Raw genomic sequence first — 20,557 nt, 5'->3', positions numbered from 1 at the left:
CATACTCCTGTTTGTGGTAAGATTGAAGAAGGACTGACTGCCAAGGTGTAGGTGTTCGTAGGCCTCAGTGCTAGGCAGTGGCAACAGCAGCCCTTCCTATGCACACAGCCCCTTCAGGGCTGACAAAACCCCCACACGATCTCATTGCCCTTGACTCTGGCTCTGGGCAGAGAATTCAGGCACAAAGTTTTGGGAACAAGATTGGCAGGGGGGCCTAGGCATGCAGCAACCACTCTAGGAAGCAGGGCAAGAGCCACTGCCCCATGTCTTAGGAGACCAGCAGGCTGGGATTCTCCTGTGCCATTAACCCAACCAAAGGGTAATAACCCAAACTTGAACTCCACTGTGGCACCCCACATATGCGCAACTAGGAGGTCAGGGGAACAGGCAACTGCCATTGAACTGTGTGATGGGCATGCCCACTGGATAACCAGTAGGAGATATTCATCATCTGAAGGTCTTCAGAAAAATATCTGAATTATTTGTTCTCTGAATCCTGATGAGAAACTGGTTAAAATTCTTGGTTATCAGAACTGGAGCCTCAGAAATGCTGGGGCTGAACCGTTATCTATCTCTATTGCTGACAAGGTTGCAGTTAAGAATGTCTATATGGAGAAGGAAATGGCAACCCACTCCAGTATTCTTGCCTGGACAATCCTGTGGACAGAGGAGCCTGGTGGGCTGCTGTCCACAGGGTCGCACAGAGTCGAACACGGCTGAAGCAACTTAGCATGCACGCATGCATATGTAAAATAGACAGCTAGTGGGAAGCTGCTGTGTAACTCGGGGAGCTCAACCTGGCGCTCTGTGACAGCCCAGAGGGGTGGGATGGGGTGGGGGGTGGGAGGAAGGCCCAGGAGGGCGGGGACATGTATACCAGGGACTGATTCGTGTTGATGTACATCGGAAACCAGCAGGACATTGTAAAGCAATCATCCTCCAATTAAAAGTAAATAAATTTTTTAAAAGCCCCTCTAAAAAAAAAAAAAGAATGTCTATACAAAAACACTTGCCCTTGCTTCCCAAGAAAGGTACCTGAGCTCGCTTTATTCTCATTTCAGAGTTCTGGGCTCTCTTCTCTTCTCTCTTGTTCTTCATTTTTTCCATTTCCTTCACAATACATGATTTCCTCCGAACTAGTGGAAGAGAAAAAAAAGAAGCCCTCTCTTTTACCTGTCTAGGCCAGCCTGCTCTTCTCTGGCTGTTGTGTGGAGTCCTGGGCCTTTCTCATGGCTAGACCTTCTCTAGACCCTTGCTCTTACATCACCACATGCAAAGAGAAGAAGCACCAGCTATGACTCTTGGGATGGCCAAGCTGACAAGAAACTTGCTAATATGAGCACTCCAGGTCTAACCCAAGCTCTCTCTATGCTTCTGTGGCCTTTTTCTCAACAATCAGTAGAGATGAGATTGTCCCTGTTTGGTGGTCACTCTGGGCTGTTGTTCAGGTGTTGACCAAGACTTTAGCTGTAACAACACCTCAGTTACATCAGAGAGCTTCTGCCAGCTGGCAGTGAGTGACAGGGTCACCTGTTGTGAAAGATCGATTCCGTGGCCACAGGGCAACATGTCCCCATGAGACAGACATGGTTTGAACTCAGGTACCAAGCAAGCCATGTTTGGGACAAGCTGTAATTCCTATCCTGCACTAGCAGCAGGGTACCAGACAGCTCAGTGTGTCTACCTGACTTCACAGAGTTTGCAGAAGAACTGTCTCGGACGGAGTGGACTTGTTCTTCCACCTCCTTGCTGACCATCGTCAATGGTATTTCACTCACTGCAGGGCAGGAGGGCCTAGAGGGCCCGGCTGTGGGGGAACAAGAGTCATTGGAGAAGCAGGCAGGCATACAGCAGCTGTGTTCATCTGAGCTCTAGAGGGTCACAGGCCAGGAGGATGGCTACTGACTGCCAGCTCAGCAAGGGCTCAGGTTCTACTGCGTAAGCAGAGCTCAGGCTTTTCCCTTCATCTCAATCCACACCTTGAACCCAGTAAGCCCCGCCGCAGGGGTTGGCTCCTGGTGTCAAGAAATCTTAAAGGTTATGTGAGTTGCTCAGTATGCGCTTCACTATGAAGGGAAAAGCCTTTAAAGGTCTGACCTCTTTAGGCTTGACCAAGTAAGGGTTCTTAGGCCAGGCCAGGCCTTTCAGCTCATTTGGGAAAAATTTCTGACTTCAGAACCCCAGTAGTTAACAGGAGGAAGGACTGAAAACTAGGAATAATGGGAACCTGGTTCAACCTAGAAAGGTACAACCAGAGAGGTACAACCCACAGCAACTTCCCATAGCTGGCCATGACCCTTTTGTTTACCTTGACTTTAAATCACTTAATTTACTAATAACTAGTACAAATTGACAATTAAAAATGTTTTTAAAATCCCATTTATATAAAGTCCAAAAGAAGATAAAGTTAATTTATGTGATCCAAAGTCAGGACATAGATACCCTTGGGGCTTAGGAATTGGGAGGGGGCCTGAAGGGGACTTTTGGAGTGCTGGTAATGCTGTTTGATCTAGATGTCAGTTATATGAGTGTGTTTACTTTGTGAACTATATAGTCAATGATAGGTTTACTTTCCTGAACATATATATATGTGTGTGTGTATATATATATATAATGTTTAAAGTTTAAAAAGTAAAGTGAGACGATTTTCAGATAAGGGAGCAGTGGTGCAGGAGCAGAACGGTATGAAAGCCAGGGAGTATAGGAATCCTAGGATATTCCAAAACAGGCTCAGGGCAATGTGTGAAGAGCTGCTCTAGGGCCTCAAACAGGGAGAACAGATTCATTACTCACTGGCAACTGAAAACTGTTTGCGGGAATTTGCAGATGCAGGCAGCTCCACCTCCATATCATTTTCCTGAGTGGTGATTCGAACCTCTGAGACAGCAGACATGCGAGTGGAGCGGCCTCGGAGACCTGAAGGACCAAGGGCCGTGGCCAGTCAGTGCATTGTGATCAGAAGAGCAAAACAGATAGAGGGACAGTCGAGGGTAACCCTTCAAGATTCTATACAGGGTGAGATGGGTCCCGATACCTGGAAAGGAGCCCACCAACTTCCCATTCCTTCCATCCAAGAAAGAAAGGCCAAGTACCAGTGACCCCAAAACTAATTTGTTACATTCTGCAGTCTGAGAGCTCCTGAGGGATCCCACAAGAGCATCTGTCTGGAGTAAATGGAAGAACCTACAGACAATGTGAGATCATTTCTGGAGACACAGACCTAATCCCAGAAAAAAAGCATTTTAATCTTAGCAGCAGCACCTACCATTCTACAATCTTCCCAAACATCCAGAGGTAAATACTAGTATTCCCAACTGATAAAAGGGGACATTAAGGCATAGAGAAATTAAGCAATTTGCCCAGTGTCACTCAGTTAGTAAGTGTCAGAGTCAGGATGTGAACCCAAGACTGCCAGATTTCACGACCAGGGCTTTTTCCACTGCTCTAAGATGCTTTACAGAGCCAGACCTGGGCCACAGCATTAGAAGCCATAGGACCAGCAACTGATTTTTCTGGAATCTTAAAAGAATGCTTAACTGACAGAAACAATTTAACGGAGTTTATACAATTAAGTTGTTTAACAAGTTTAATTCCTGTCAATTTCTACTCATCTATATTGCTTCCCTCCATAAGAAGAAATAATGTACCTATAAAATAAAAGTAGTAAATTTGGAAATAAAACACTAGTGTCATATAAACAAATATCAACCTATATGGAATTTGAGTTTCCTAAGTTTAGGCTGATATGATGGCTCTATATAATCAATCTATGTTTTTCATAAAGAGCATTAATTATTATAATATTCCTATTTCTCAAAAGATCTGTGATCTTATGTTTCACTTCTACTGTTCAATGTCATTCATTCAATAATGAATCGTTATTTTTTTCCCATTAAAAGAAGCAGTAGGGGTCCAGTGGTTAGGATTCCGTGCTCTCACTGCCAAGCGCCCAGGTTCAATCCCTGATTAGGGAACTAAGATCCCATGAGCCAGGTGGCATAGTCAAAACAAAGAAAAAAGGAAGAGTGGCAATATCCTTTTGGGACGTGCACGTGGAGAGAGACCACTGCCACCCATATTTCTCCTGGAGGCCACTGGAGTGGTACAGCCAGCAAGAGAGGGCCAGCATTACACCATTCCTGCCTAGCTCAAGCTCAAAACCACCCCACCTTTCACCTCGGGCCCCTGGGAAGCCTGAAGCTCCAGTCGAGTAGTCTCTGGGCCCAGGGTGGCTGGATTATGTTGAGACAGAGATAACCCCCCGACTAGGACAGGTTGTGCAGGCTGTGAAATATAGCTAGCTTTGGGTTATAAACTGGATTATTTGGGCAGCTTGTGCATATAGGCACCCGTCACAGCCTACCATAGTTAAAGTAGGTTTATGCTGATTCCTGCAGAGAAAGCCTAACTTTCTCTGGAGTTCAAAGCACTGCTATTATTTGTCCAATCCCACCCTACCCCCAGATCACCATAGCACTACCAACTCTACCTCTAAATGGCCCTGACCTAGCTTTTCTGACAGCCCACTCACCACCTCACTCCAAGGCATGTCATTTCCCCAGGGAGAGAAAACAAGCCCACCACGGTTGATTACCACTCTGGATTCCACAGGAAAGGCTCCCAGGCCAGTTAGCAAATTTCCCAAATGCACCAGATCCAAAGAGATTGGTCTAAGTTAAGAGCTGTAGGTTGAATGGTTGAATTCTCTTTTTCTTTAACTGCTTCAGAGGTAGGATTGACATAAAAACAGCTGGAGGTATTTTATGCATACAACTTGATGGATTTGGAGGTAAGTATACACCCATAATGGAGAAGGCAATGGCACCCAACTCCAGTATTCTTGCCTGGAAAATCCCATGGACAGAGGAGCCTGGTAGGCCGCAGTCCATGGGGTTGTGAAGAGTCGGACATGACTGAGTGACTTCACTTTCACTTTTCACTTTCATGCATTGGAGAAGGAAATGGCAACCCACTCCAGTGCTCTTGCCTGGAGAATCCCAGGGATGGGGGAGCCTGGTGGGCTGCCGTCTATGGGGTCGCACAGAGTCGGACATGACTGAAGCGACTTAGCAGCAGCAGCATACACCCATAAAACCATCATCATAATCAATGCTATAAATCTGCTCATCACCTCCAAAAGTTTCCCCCTGTACCCTTCATTTTATATTTTGTTTTCTCCCTTTGTAGTAAATCACTCAACATAAGATCTACCCTCATAGTAAATTTCTAAGTATATAATACACTCATTGATCATGGGCCCTATGATATACATTAAATCTCCAGAACTTCTTTATCTTGCCTAACTGAAACTTTGTACCCTTCGACCAACACCTCTCCATTTCTTCCTCCCTGAAGGTTGAATTCTTCCTCACTGAGAAAGAGGCGTGGAACACAGGGCAGGACTCAGCCTACACAGTAGCGGTCTTCTAACTGGAACCATGAGTCTACTCACAGCTTCCTGCGCCCCAAGAACATCATTTCTGGCACAAACCCCATGACAGTGAGCCAGCAGAAATCCATTTACCTTCCTTTGGAGCAGGAATTCTGGAGCTGACTGATCTGCGCTTTTGTTTCTGAAAAACAAAACAAACCACCACGACATATGGGTCTTATCAGTTCTCAAGGGCCTATCCTGGGCCCATGTACTGTGCTGAAGTACTAAGCAGGCCCAGAAAACAAACCAGCAAAGACCCAAACAAGCCAAGTGCATCCTCTGGGCACTGGCTGTAGTCAGATGACTGGCAGCTACCTGAACCGTTACATTCTCCTGCAGGGGAAGATTGTCCTTCAGGTGTAAGGGAAGAAGCTGTAAGAGTTCTGGGTTTATTGCAGCCACATCATCAAAATCTACCTGCAAGAAGAAAGTAAAAGTTTCTATGAACAACATAGCTTGTTCAATTCAATTGCATTTCTGCAATCAAGGCTACCCCTAAATTCATATTTTATAAACTTTGAGTTCCGCCAAGTACTAACAGCTATAAACAAATATTTATTCCCTGATTGTGTTTTACCATCTAGATGGATATTGGTTTCTGATCTCCAAGCCAATGAATGGTAGACATTAGCGATGAGAATGAGGTGAAGAGGAAGGCCAACAGTCAGATAGTCCACAGTAGATCTTGGCCACTTGGCTCCCTACCACTCTGTGGGGCAGTGGGGTCCTGCTGGGCACAGCCCTTGAACACCTCTTGCTGCCTGCCACCAAGGGGGAAACAATTCTAACTGTCCCACTGATAGTCAAGTGGAGGGCCCTTCAGGATCTTATGGGCGGGGACAAGTACCCGAGAGCGGTTACCTAGTCCTCAATCTACCTACATTTTCTACCGGGCCCAGAAACTTCTTCCCCAGTCACAGCATCCTACTCATGCCTTCCCTACTTCCTGTGCATGCCTGCAATGAGGTCACAATTCCAGGTTTACATCACCAGAGTCCTGAAACCCAGGGACAACTCAGGCTTCATCAGCATATTTCACAGCAGATTCAAACACACCAAAATAGTACCAACTTGATTATTTGTGTTTCACATTTGTGATAAAATGTGAAAGAGCTGCAGCATGTACTCCCAGGTGAGAACTTCACTTCCTACATATGCAATTTTTATGTATTAACAGCTTCTTCAAACACTTATTAGGCATTAGTAAGGCAGTAGGGGGAAGGTACTCAAACTGAACTAAGACATGTATTGGACTTCCCTAGCGGTCCCATGGTTGGACGGCTGGGAAGATTTCACATCCTGGGGGGCAACTGAGCCTGTATGCTACAGCTACTGAGTTCAAGCTCTAGAGTCGTAAGTACTGAGCCCATGCTCTGCCTCAAGAGAAGCCACTGCAACGAGAAGCCCACGCACTGCAACTAGAGAGTTGCCCCAACTCGCTTCAACTAGTGAAAGCCCACATGCAGCAACGAAGACCTGGTGCAACCAAAAAATTAAAAAGACATGTATTGCCCTTGCCTTCAGTGAGCTCATATTCTAGTAGGGGAGAGAAGCCATACACATAAAGGGCTGGAAACCCAAGCAGCATGGGATAGACAAGGAGGACAGAATGATCAAGTGCAAAAGCTGGTAAGTACTTTAGTAGTCACACTTCTATTCACCTTTCGTGGACAGCTACAAACCCTTACTACTACCCCTCCACCCCAATTCCAATCCCTAAACTACAGAGAGCATAAACAATGCAGAAAACCAGAGTTCCGACATTAACTGATTCTCACATTAATGATTCAGGAAGGGATAAGAGTGTGCAGGCAGCGAGGCACTGGGCAGGATCACAGAGTGGGGAACTGCCTCATTTGTCCCTGGCACAGGATACTTTGGGAGGAGTGTATGGTAAAAAGGACAAAAGTTGATTGGGATCAGATCTTGAAAAGGCTTTGAATGCCTCACTAAGAAGGTTGAACTTTATTCCACAGGCAACATTTGAGCTGGAGTTAAGACGCAATAAGAATTGTATTTCTAAACAAACAACAAAAACAAGTCACGAGGAACTGCTAATAGATGGTTGAAAGGGATTTTAGGAACCTCTTGATTCAAGGACATAATATAAAGAATTCAGTTCTTCTACTTCTCAAATACACCACCTAAATAAACCTGTGTCTACCATAAGGCACTACGCTAAGCAAGCACTTTACATTTGTTATCTCATTAAGCTTCATGAAGCGGGTCCAGGTTTGTCTTACTCACCTATGTATCCCCAACACCAAACACACTGGCTGGCATTTTGGAACCAGTACAAAAGGATTTGTTGAATAAGTCCTCAAACAACCCTATGAGTAGATATTATTATCATCCTCATTTCATAAACGAGGAGAATTTCTCATAGGAGCAGAAATGTGCTTGAGAACATTTAGTGGCAGGGCCAGACTCTAGAATCCAGGTTTTCGTACTCAGCCTGGTGACCTCTTCACTACACCACATGCCTCTAAAACATAAATGTCTTAGGGATATCCCTCCTACTTCTCAAAATCCTTCCAAGGCTCCCACTGGCTGCAGAATAAGATCTTAAACATCTTAGTGCCAGAGACAAAGGCCTTCTAGTCTCCTTTTCCAGTCTTTTTGCTGCTGCCAAGCATACTAAGCCTTCCTCTGTGCCTGGAGCCAGTTTCTTTACCAGTCCCCATGAGGGCCACCTCAGTGTCTTTGGCCCCACCCCCACAAGCTCATCTTCAGTGAGCTTCCATCTCTGACCTGCTCTAGCATTATTCCATCTGTAGTTGCCTTCTATTTTTGGGTGTTTCAGAAACATACTTTTGTCTCCCCAAAGAGATTATCAATTTTACTCTCCAAATCAGTATCATAGGTAGTGTGCACTCAGAAGCTAGCTTGGGTGAGTAAGGTTTTAGAATTCTGTGCAGTTTGCTTTCTACAAACACACCAGAAACTGTTGATTGCTTCAATTTAGAACAAGGCTGCCTTAAAAAGAGTCCCAAAGCATTCAAAGAGGACCATATTTAAGATTGGGGAGGACAAGTCGAGATGGAAAACAAAGCTGACACAAGTTCCACTTCCACACATGTCTTTTTAACTGTAGTAGAGGCACACTCATAGAACCCACCTCTTTGCCCTTTGTATCTCCTCCTTCTTTCCATTCCACTGAAACGCAGGATTTCTCCAAGTTCACAGTGCTTATACTGGCACTGTGAATTATGCCTAAAGTATGAAAAGGCCAGAGTTACCTATCTTTTTCACTGTTAGGATCCCAGAGGCTCAAATGTCAAGTTGACCTGAAGGAAGGGACAGTTGACTTTCTTTCTAATCTCAGCAGACAAACCTCTTGGCACCCCACCCTTGGAATATCCCTCAGTGAACTAGGCAGGGAACAGTTCTTAAAACTGAGCTGTAGAGGATAAGGGCTCACCCCGACTCAAAAGAGAGCCTACAGCGTAGTGAAGGTATGTTTGGGCAGGAGAGTCTCTCTAGTGCTTAGGTGAGCCATTCTTCAACACAGCACTGAGGCTCTAGCGCCCTCAGGTTTCCCTATCTCCTGACCTTTATGTCTGACCATTCTAATGATACTGGTACTGGAATCATCAGACCTGCCATAGTTGAGATACCTGGCTGAACTGAAAAGGAGAGGGCAGAATTGCAAGCTCCTGAATGAAGAGCAGGGATCTCATCATTTGTCCCATTACCCTGAATCCGGTGTCTGACATATTGTAAGTGCTCAGTGTTAATGGGAGAGTAGAGGGGTCAGAGAACCGAGGTCCCTGCAAGAGCAGGGCAGTTTCAGGGGAGAACTTTGGAGGGGAAAGGAATCCTGACTTCCCGGAAAGGTCCAGTGACACGGGGGCTCCGCCCACTCCTGGAGGACGGAAAGGAGACGCATGGTCAGTACAGAGGCCCCTGGCCGTTGGTAGGGAAGACTGACCGCCAGTGAGGAGACCTAGACCTGGGGTGTGCGGGGATCCCTAATAGTGATTCAGGGCCTGCCATTTGGGGAGGGGCGGTAATTTCAGTCATCTCAGCCCACGGGTCCCTATGGTCTCAGGACCCCGCCCCTCACCATTACTGCGCTGGATCTTGATGGTGAGACCAGGAAACAGGCGAGCCTGAAGCGACGAGTCCATGGGCAGGAAGGAGCTCCGGTGAGGGACACGCGAAAGGCCAGAAAAACACAACTCTGGGAATCCTAACGCCGCGTAAACTGCCGAAGTTTAAATCCCGCGCGCCAGCGTCCCGAAACGTCATCACACTGTCGCCGGTCTCCCTTCCGCCAATCAGCGGCGTTCTGCGGAGCCTTTTGGGATACGTAGTCTCCGGGACGCCTTCCGGCGTCTGGAACCGCCCACTCGTCTGGCCAGACCGCTGAACGCAGGGCCTGTTGGGAGCTTTTGGAACCCGCGCTCTGGGAGGTCTCTATTTCCATGAGTTCAACCAGCGGTATCGCTGCTGGGGTCCTTTAAACTCAGAAACCTCAGGGTGATGTGTGAGAGGGAGGGTTCTGGGGTCCTATAGTCATGGGTTCGAACCTCAGCTTGATTAGTTGCCTACTCAGTGACCTCATACAAGTTAACAAACTTTCCTTCTTCGCGCGATGGGGAGCATGTTTTCTCCCTTGTGATGTTATTGCTAAGTTCTGATAATGGGGGACTACGTTTGGAGTACCTGAAAGACCTGGTTCACTAGGTTTTATCGAGTGTCTTATCACGTCCTAAGCGCTGGAAATAGTAATTGTGAACAGGACCCATGGTTCTTGCCCTCGACCTAACATTTCTAATGCGAACAGGGAACAAAAAGAAGTAAATTACAAGTAAGTAACGAAATGTGGTAAGTGCTCTGAGGGAAACAGAACTGGAATACAGAAAAATGGAGGAAACCACATTAGGTAAAATGGCCAGGAGAGAAATATTTGAAGTGATAACCTGAGTCTAGAGAATAAGAAGGAATGTCAAAATGAACGGTCTTAAAGGAAGAAGCCAGCGTGGCTGGAAGGCAATAGGTGAGTGGGAAAGGAGTGAGATCAATTTAGCATCTTGTATCCCATACTAATAATTTTGACTTTTATCCTCATGAGAAATCACTGAAGAATTTTGAGCAGAGGAGTGACATGATCTGAGTTACATTTGATTTTATTTATTGGGCTTGCTCTGTTTGGAGAACTAATTTGAAGGTTGCAAGACTGGAAGTGAGGTGACCATTTAGTAGGCAAGAGATTATGCTGGCCTAGCCTGTGGTTGTAATACTGGAAATGTAGCCAAGAGAATGGATTAAAGGTGTACCTTATTGGAGAGGTGGAGTGAATGGATTTTGCTGATGGGGTTTGTGAAAAAATTTCAGCCTTAAATGAAACAGGAGGATATGAAATGGAGAATCTCATACATCCACCCTCCACAGAATGGAACTTAGAGACTAATTTCCCATAATTGCCTAGCTTACAGAAAAAAACACTTACTTCCTGATCAAAGGAACATCCACCAAAAATTATTCTCCATCGTCAAACCAATGAACTTAATATTTTGGACTCTGGCCAGTCTTTCTCCTCTTTGTTCTCCTGGCCCATGAATACAACTCACCCAAACCCTTAGTGGACTTGCTTGTATCCTGTTACAGCATGTGTTTCTCCAACTGCAAATCAGTTTCTGATAATTTGAGCTTGCCTTGGTTTACCTCTAGGTGGACAGGTTGGATGTGCCGGTGAAGGAGAAAGGATAATCGTGATTGACTGTTGGTTTCTGGCTAGAGTAGCTGGGTAGGTGGTGGACCATTTTCTAAAATAGGGAGTGGGGTTATAAAGGAAACAGTTTGGGGAGTTAGGTAAAAAGTTTTACTGTAGTTATGTTGAGTCTGAGGTATGAAGACTTCAGAGTGGAGGTGTCAGTGAGCAGTTGGATAGGAAAGTTAGGAGCTCAGGGAGAGATCCAGGCCAGAGATAGAGATTTGGCAGTCATTTTAGGTAGATATATTCAGAGTCCTGGGACTAAATATGATCTACAGAGAGAGTATAGATTGAGATGAGAAGAACCATCACGGAGCCACAGAGCATGCCAACATCTTGAGGGAGGGCAAAGGAGGAGGCAAAGGAATGAGATGAGGGTGGTTTGAAGGGATGAGGAAAACCAGGGAGTAGCAAGCAGAGGAAAGAGTGTCGGAGGAAGTAACTGGAGAGCTGCAGTGAGGACAGGCAAGATGAGGACTTGGAAATATCCTTTATATTTGCCAGCACCTAATAGGAAAAGGAGTACATCAAGGCTGTATATTGTCACCCTGCTTATTTAACTTATATGCAGAGTACATCATGAGAAATGCTGGGCTGGAAGAAGCACAAGCTGGAATCAAGATTTGCTGGGAGAAATATTAATAACCTCAGAAATGCAGAGTGACACCAGCCTTATGGCAGAAAGTGAAGAGGAACTAAATAGCCTCTTGATGAAAGTGAAAGAGGAGAGTGAAAAAGTTGGCTTAAAGCTCAACATTCAAAAAATGAAGATCATGGCATCTGGTCCCATCACTTCATGGGAAATAGATGGGGAAACAGTAGAAACAGTGTCAGACTTTATTTTTTGGGGCTCCAGCATCACTGCAGATGGTGATTGCAGCCATGAAATTAAAAGACGCTTACTCCTTGGAAGGAAAGTTATGACCAACCTAGATAGCATATTCAAAAGCAGAGACATTACTTTGCCAACAAAGGTCCATCTAGTCAAGGCCATGGTTTTTCCAGTGGTCATGTATGGATGTGAGAGTTGGACTGTGAAGAAAGCTGAGCGCCGAAGAATTGATGCTTTTGAAGTGTGGTGTTGGAGAAGACTCTTGAGAGTCCCTTGGACTGCAAGGAGATCCAACCAGTCCATTCTGAAGGAGATCAGCCCTGGGATTTCTTTGGAAGGAATGATGCTAAAGCTGAAACTCCAGTACTTTGGCTACCTCATGTGAAGAGTTGACTCATTGGAAAAGACTCTGATGCTGGGAGGGATTGGGGGCAAGAGGAGAAGGGGACGACAGAGGATGAGATGGCTGGATGGCATCACCGACTCTATGGACGTGAGTTTGAGTGAACTCCTGGTGATGGACAGGGAGGCCTGGCGTGCTGCAATCATGGGGTCGCAAAGAGTCGGACACAATTGCTCGACTAAACTGAACTGAACTGAACTGAAGTCATTGGTGACTTCGAGCAGTCTTGGTGAAGCGCTGATCGAAAATCAGACTAGCGAGACAAGTTGGATATTGTTTAGGGATACATACATACGCAATAAAAGAATAAAAGTATGCTTAGGCATAATAAACACTAAGGTTCAGGAGAGAAGCTGCCTCTGGAAGAGAAAGTAAAATGATTAGACAGGGGTACTTCAACAAAATAGAAATTTTGTGTTTTTTTACATGAGTCACGAGTATACATGGTATTCATTATGTTGTTTTCTGTGCCTCCTGAATTAGGAAGGCAATGTATATTTAGACCCATCCCCAGCTTTTTTTCTTTTCCACCTGTTGGTCCAGGTAGTTGCAAACTTCCTTGCTGCTTCCCAAGGCTTTGGGGCACATGGGTTTTGCAGGTGCCCTTACTTCCAGTTCCTCAACCTTGCACAGACCTAGTGAATTTCTCCTGATCTTGCATGGGTGATAAAACTCTAGCCCTCATAACTTGTTTCTGATTCCAATATTCTCCTATTACAGGAACCTGAAATCAAGGAATTAATATCGAGTGATTCAAAATCAATAAAAATTGCAACAAATGCTGAGTTTTCAAAGTCAAGAATTCCTTTTGTGCCAAAAATCAATAGAGTAATCAGAGCAACAAGGGGAACTGATCAAGAAGAGTCCCATGGTATGAGAATAATGAAACCTCTAGAACTTTACAGGTTAAAAACCATTAAATTGGAGATGCTTACATATGCCAGGGTCTCCAACATATTACCGTAGACATACCACCACTATAGAAAAAGAAGCCGTCCCTTAAACTGGTAATAAAACAATTGGACTCTATAAAACTGGTATCCATGCCTGCATGCTAAGTCACTTTAGTCGTGTCTGACTCTTTGTGACCTTGTGGACTGTAGCCTGACAAGCTACTCTGTCCATGGCAAGAATACAGGAGTGGGTCCCCATACCCTCCTCCAGGGGAATCTTCCCGACTCAGGAATTGAACCCATGTCTCTCATGTCTCCTGCATTGGCAGGCAGGTTCTTTAACACTGGTGCCACCTGGGAAGCCCATAAATTGTTATGCTTAACATAAAAAAAATAACAAGATCTTTGTGAAAGGATAGAGCAATGTGTAAAAAAGAACAGACATTAAAAAAAAAAAAAAAGACACCTGGAAAAGCTTTTAAAATACAGCCAGGGAAATAAAGAAACCTTTGGAACAGTATGTACTGCAGTTTCCAATTAGTGATTCAGTGATTCCAATTAGTGATTCAGTGGATGCTAGGTAAAAGGTTACTGAGTACAGGATGTTTGTCTGGTGCCAGAGCATTGCTCCACAGATTATTTGCATTAACATTTTCCAAAGGGAAAGCATACCTTTACATGGAGAAATGTGACAGTGACGATTATAAGCAAAGGATCAAACAGTGTCATCAATAGTGCAGTGCAGTTCAGTTTAGTTGCTCGGTCATGTCTGAGTCTTTTGCCATCCCAGGGACTGCAGCACGCCAGGCCTCCCTGTCCATCACCAACTCCCAGAGCTTGCTCAAACTCCTGTCCATCGAGTCAGTGATGCCATCCAGCCATCTTGATCTCTGTCATCCCCTTCTCCTGCCTTCAATCTTTCCCAGCATGAGGGTCTCTTCCAATGAGTCAGTTCTTCACATCAGGTGGCCAAAGTAATGGAGTTTCAGCTTCAGTATCAGTCCTTCCAATGAATACTCAGGACTGATTTCCTTTAGGATTGACTGGTTTGCTGTCCTTGCAGTCCAAGGGACTATCAAGAGTCTTCTCCAACATCACAGTTCAAAAGCATCAATTCTTCAGCGCTCAGCTTTATGGTCTAACTCTCACAACCATACATGACTACTGGGAAAAGCATAGCTTTGACTAGATGGACCTTTGTTGTCAAAGTAACGTCTCTGGTTTTTAATATGCTGTCTAGGTTGGTCATAGCTTTTCTTTCAAGGAGCAAATGTCTTTTAATTTCACAGCTGCAGTCACCATCTGTAGTGATTTTGGATCCCAAAAAAGTAAAGTCTGTCACTGTTTTCATTGTTTCCCCATCTATTTGCCATGAAGTAATAGGACTGGATGCCATGATCTTAGTTCATTGAATGCTGAGTTTTAAGCTAGCTTTTTCACTCTCCTCTTTCACCTTCATCAAGAGGCTTTTTAGTTCTTTGCTTTCTGCCATAAGGGTGGTGTTATTTGCATATCTGAGTTATTGATATTTCTCCCTGCAATCTTGATTCCAGCTTGTGCTTCATCCAGTCCCTTGGACTGCAAGATCAACAGTCAATCCTAAAGGAAATCATACCCAAATATTCATTGGAAGGACTGATGCTGAAGCTGGAACTCCAATACTTTGGCTACCTGATGTGAAGAACTGACTCATTGGAAAAGACCCTGATGCTGGGAAAGATTGAAGGCAGGAGGAAAAACGGATGACAGAGGATGAGATGGCTGGATGGCATCACCGACTTGATGGACATGAGTTTGAGCAAGCTCTGGGAGTTTGTGATGAACAGGGAAGCCTGGAGTGCTACAGTCCATGAGGTGGCAAAGAGCCAGACGTGACTGAACTGAACTGACTGATTGTTAACTTAAGGTTCTGATTGTTAACTTAAGATAAGAACCAATAAGATGAAAAATCAGTTGGAACTATTGGGAATGAAAAATTTAATAGTTGAAATCCATACATGGATTGAATAGCAGAATAGTTATAGCCAAAACGAAATGATGAGCAATAAGATCAGGGTGATGATTCATCCAAAAGGCATTAGGAAGGGATAAAGAAAACAAGAAAGATAGAAAACAAATGAGCTCATTGTCTGTGACATACATTGGTGGTAATCCCACAGTCATTCCCAGCCCCCTTCTCCCTTACTCCTCTCCATATTGGAGATTGAAAAAGAAGGGAATGCAATGAGGATCCTTTCCTTGTTATATCTCCTTCCCTTTTTAACTTGCCTTGTATATGGATGTTTTGTCTGGAGCTGTGACAGCTTTCTTGTGATCATGAGGTAGGTTGCTAGTCATCAATTCAAAAAAACTCATCATACTCAGGACAACCAAGTAGGAAGGCAGGAAGAGCCCAAGAAGGTTCTTGGTGGCTGAACAGTTGAACTAATGCCAGCAACCACCTACCAATCAGATTCCTCGCTATGCAAGTACAAAACAAAGCAAAACGAAACTCCACTTGTTTGTTTATGCCACCATTATTCATGTTTTCTTTAATCAGCAACTGAAAACATACCTAACTAAAGTATTCCTGACTGATGCCTTGTTCAATAATTTGGAAAAGGATTACAAAGCTGAGATTCAAAGAAATAAGAGAGGGGAAACGTTAGAAATAAGTGAAAAAGAAATTTTTAAAAGTATTTTAAAAAGCTAATTGTGGACTTACCTAATGGTCCAGTGGTGAAGAATCCGCCTGCCCACGCAGGGGACACAGGTTTGATCCCTGGTCTGGGAAGATTCCACATGCCTCAGGGCAACTAAGTCCATGGGCTACACTAGAGAAAATCTGTGCACAGCAGCCAAGACCCAGCAAGGCCAAATAAAACCACAGGGTGATACTGGATAGGAAAACTGAACTTCAGGATACTGGTTACTTGTGTGACCACAGAGGCAGGGGATGGCATTGGAGAGGAGTGGTCAGGGAATAATGCTAATAGAACAAGTCAGGTTCTGTTTCTTAATTTTTGTTGGGGATATTTAGCTTTTTGTTATTATTATTATTATGCTCCAAGAATACAAGTTTAATATACTCTTTTATGTATCAAACACCTCATAATTTAAAAATAGAAAAAGTAGATTTTAAAAATGGGTGCACTTTCTGACTCCAAGAAAATAAAAATTATATATGGTAAGAAAGAAGTCTACTTGCCTTGGCTCGAACAGTATTGAATATTGAAATATAATCGCATCAGGATGATGGGCATGGGGATGAGGGGATGTGAGGGAGAAAACAAACTCATTGGAGAAGGCAATGGCAACCCACTCCAGTACTCTTGCCTGGAAAATCCCATGGACGGGGGAGCCTGGTGAGCTGCCATCTATGGGGTCGCACAGAGTCGGACATGACTGAAGTGACTTAGCAGTTATCATTAAGTGTCAAAAACAAGACAAAATGCCTAAAATGTAATGGCTTGTGCTAAACCCCAAACTGAGATTTAATTACAGTTTGGGCTCTCCCAGAACTGGAATCTTAAACCAGTCAATCAGGAATTGCCTGATCAGCATTAGTAAGGTCATCTGCCGGATAGGCCCCTGCCCTCCCCTAAAGGAAAGAAGCCTTACCACAACCAACCCGATTTTTGGCCTAGTACAGCTTCCTTGTTTCTGCTCCCTTCTGCCTATAAAAGTCTTTCATCTTTTTTTTTTTTTTTTTTTTTTTATGTCTTTCATCTTGTACAGCTCCTCCGAACTTCTTACTATTAACTACTTTGGACAGTGCTCAATTCATGAATCATTGAAAAAAACCAATAAGGTCATTAAAATTTACTCAGTTGAATTTTGTTTTTTAATATAAATCAAGAAGTTATGTTTAAAATTAGTGACTTAACCAACAAGGACCTACCGTATGGCACAGGGGACTATGCTCAATATTTTGTAATAACCTATAAGGGAGAAGGGGAGAAGGCAATGGCACCCCACTCCAGTACTTTTGCCTGGAAAATCCCATAGACAGAGGGGCCTGGTGGGCTGCAGTCCATGGGGTCGCTAGAGTCGGACACGACTGAGCAACTTCACTTTCACTTTTTGCTTTCACGCATTGGAGAAGGAAATGGCAACCCACTCCAGCGTTCTTGCCTGGAGAATCCCAGGGACAGGGAAGCCTGGTGGGCTGCCGTCTTATGGGGTCGCACAGAGTCGGACACGACTGAAGCGACTTAGCAGCAGCAGCAGCATAAGGGAGAAGAATCTGAAAAAGAATGTATATTTATAACTGAGGCACTGCTGTACGCCTGAAACTAATATAACTTAAATCAAGTATATGTCAATAAAAAATTTTAAATTTTTAAAAAAAAAAAACATAAATACAATTAGTGATCTAAGAGGCAACAGTATAGTTGTTATTCTGAAACACAGCCTATATCCAGCAGAAGAAATAGCTGAGAGTTGACAATAGTTGCTTCTGATAACAGAAATGGGTGTGAGGTGGGATGCAGAGAAAAAGTAACAGGTTTTGTTTGTTTGTTTGTTTTTTGATGCTATTTAGCACTATCTGCCTTCTGCTTTGAATACTGCTCATGGTGGTGGTGAAGTGAAGTGAAGTAGCTCAGTCGTGTCCGACTCTTTGCGACCCCAGTGGACTGTAGCCTACCACGCTCCTCCATCCATGGAATTTTCCAGACAAGAGTACTGGAGTGGGTTGCCATTTCCTTCTCCAGGGATCTTCCCGACCCAGGGATCGAACCTGGGTCTCCCACATTGGGGGCAGACGCTTTACCATCTGAACCACCACACTTACTGCTTCTGGAGATGTTGATAGAGCCTATGAAGGGACAAGTCAAGGTGTTACAGTTTAGGACTCCTGAGAAGAAATTCAGCTCCCATTCAGCACTGCACCGTCTCTTGTTGGGGCGAGTGTGAGAAAGCAGGAGAGACTCCATCTTGAAGCCTGTCATCCATATTAAAGACAGGATGTGAACTGGGCCTGAACGCTGCCCAAGAGTGAGGAAATTGTTGCTAGTGAAAACCAGGTCTCCTGGAGACTTGCCTCCCTGCAGATGACAAACGGAGATTGTAGTTGAGGTCAGGCTGCCCCTGTTAGATTAACCATGGAGACATCCCCGTTTGATGTATAATCATTGTTCCCACCCTTTAACCTTAACTGTTTGTTCTCCTAGCACCTACTTGTAAAACTCAATCATATACAACAAAGAGGTTGCTAACATGTAACCAGTCATGTAGTGGGGGGGTATAAAAGTGGGCCTCTCAGAAACATCAGGGTCCTTGTTGGGAACTGATTCCCCTTGGACCCGCTGGCATAATAAACTGTTCTCCACTGTCTTGAGTGTCCTCCGAGGTGTTTTGCGACTCCAGATTCCACAACGCCCTTACACCACTCTCTTCCACTGCTTGTGTGATGATTACAGCATTTATATCTTTCTGGGCACACAAATAATTTCCTCTAGACTGTGTGATCTTTTTTTTCTTTTTACGTTTTATTGAAGTATAGTTGATTTGCGATGTGTTAATTTCTGCTGTACAGGATAGTGACTCAGTTTTATACATATATGTATGTATGTATGTTCATATTCTTTCTCATTGTGGTTTATCACAGGATAGTGAATACAGTTCCCTGTGCTATACAGTAGGACCTTGTTGTTTATTGGATTGTGTGCTCTTTGAAGACAACTCAGTTTGGTTTGTCAGCCTGCCTCCTTCTTTCACTCTCCATTCTTTCTTATTGCCTGCCTCCTCTCTTCCTCTATTTCTGTCACATTTCACAGCAGTTCTGCTTGTCTGTCTATCTGTCTATCATCTTTGGCCCCCATGAGATGATTATACTCCTGGGTTCATGACAGTATCATCAGTGATCTGTAGAAGTTTCTTCTTGCTATTTATTCCTTTATCTGTTTAGCTTTCATTATTTCTTTTATTCTTATATCCCTCTCCCATTTGCCTTCTTCTCCCAGGCAACCAGCCCTCTTTATTTTTTTTTTATTGAAGGATAATTCCTTTACAGAATTTTGTTTTCTGTTAAACCTCAACATGAATCAGCCATAGGTATACATTTATCCCCTCCCTCCTGAACCCCCTCCCATCTCTCTCCCCATCCCACCCCTCCAGGTTGAAATCTTGTTTGAGTTTCCGTAGACATATACAGATGTGAGAGTTGGACCATAAAGAAGGCTGAGTGCTTAAAAATTTGATGCTTTCAAATTGTGATGCTGGAGGGCTCTTGAGAGTCTCTTGGCCAACAAGGAGATCAAACCAATCAATCCTAAAGGAAATCAACCCTGACTATTCATTGGAAGGACTCTTGTGGAAGCTGAAGCTCCAATATTTTGGCCACCTGATGTGAAGAGCAGACTTATTGGAAAAGACCTTGATGCTGGGAAAGATTGAAGGCAAATGGAGAGGAGGTGGCAGAGGATGAGATGGTTAGATAGCATCACCAACTCAATGGACGTGAATTTGAGCAAACTCCAGGAGATAATGGAGGACAGAGGAGCTGGCATGCTCCAGTTCACAGGGTTGCAAGGAGTGAACATGACTTAAGTGACTGAACAACAACAAATTATTTATGTGCACGGATTTTTTAAGTTATGTTAATGATATTGTATGATGCATCTTATTTTTGTCACTAGACATTCTTTTTTAAAAAAATTTTGGCCACTCCTCAAGGCATGTGGGATCCTGGTTCCCCAACCAGGGATGGAACCCACGCCTCCTGCAGTGGAAGCACTGGAAGTGCTGAGTCTTAACCACTGGACTGCCCTGGAAGTCCCTAAACATTCTGTTTTTTATGCAATATGAACATCTAACACATTATTTCCAACTGGTGTATAATAGTACATTTTACCTACTAATCTCCTAGTGATGAATATCAAATTGTCTCCAACCCCCTGCACTCACCAAGGATGCTGCAGGTAATGCTCCATGAAATAAAATTAGGTCCTTATTTCACATCATGCAGACAAAAAAAAAATTAGGTCATTTGGAAGTCAATTGTAAAAACTTTAAAACTTTTAGAAGAAAATATGAGTATATTTTTACAACATGAGGGTAGGGAAAGATTTCTTAAAATATGGAAAACTATAAAGTGAAAATTCATGAATTAAATAAACTTCTGTATGATAAACATTAAAAAACTGACAGTCTACAGGAAATAACTTGCAATATATATGAACTGTCAAAGGTTTAGTTTTCTGAATATGAAGAGTAAGAAATACCACTGAGCTATCAAGGAAGCCCTGTAAGTCAATAAGCAAAAGACAAAAACAACTTAAAAATGGATAAAAGA

At 43.9% G+C, this 20,557-nt stretch overlaps 1 protein-coding gene across 3 annotated transcripts in view; it reads right to left on the bottom strand.

Annotated features, from left to right (window-relative positions):
• Window positions 1-9,668, bottom strand: part of KIF2C (kinesin family member 2C) — a 19,315-nt gene extending 9,647 nt beyond the window's left edge. Inside the window, exons 1-7 of one of the 3 annotated variants that reach the window (XM_010847814.1) lie at window positions 9,501-9,668; window positions 8,553-8,647; window positions 5,750-5,851; window positions 5,525-5,573; window positions 2,794-2,916; window positions 1,685-1,807; window positions 1,036-1,136 (exon numbers count right to left, since the gene is read on the bottom strand). In XM_010847814.1, coding sequence (XP_010846116.1) covers window positions 1,036-1,136; window positions 1,685-1,807; window positions 2,794-2,916; window positions 5,525-5,573; window positions 5,750-5,851; window positions 8,553-8,647; window positions 9,501-9,564 — 657 coding nt within the window. In that variant the 5' untranslated portion in view covers window positions 9,565-9,668. The remainder of the gene's footprint in view (window positions 1-1,035; window positions 1,137-1,684; window positions 1,808-2,793; window positions 2,917-5,524; window positions 5,574-5,749; window positions 5,852-8,552; window positions 8,648-9,500) is intronic. The other 2 variants (XM_010847816.1, XM_010847815.1) reach the window with 2 other exon arrangements.
• Between the last annotated feature and the right edge of the window lie 10,889 nt (window positions 9,669-20,557).

This window comes from Bison bison, unplaced genomic scaffold (assembly GCF_000754665.1).
Source record: "Bison bison bison isolate TAMUID 2011002044 unplaced genomic scaffold, Bison_UMD1.0 scf7180017864256, whole genome shotgun sequence".
NCBI lineage: Eukaryota > Metazoa > Chordata > Mammalia > Artiodactyla > Bovidae > Bison > Bison bison.
The sequence above is the reverse complement of the archived record's forward strand: the minus strand, read 5'-3'. Positions and strand labels throughout refer to the sequence as shown.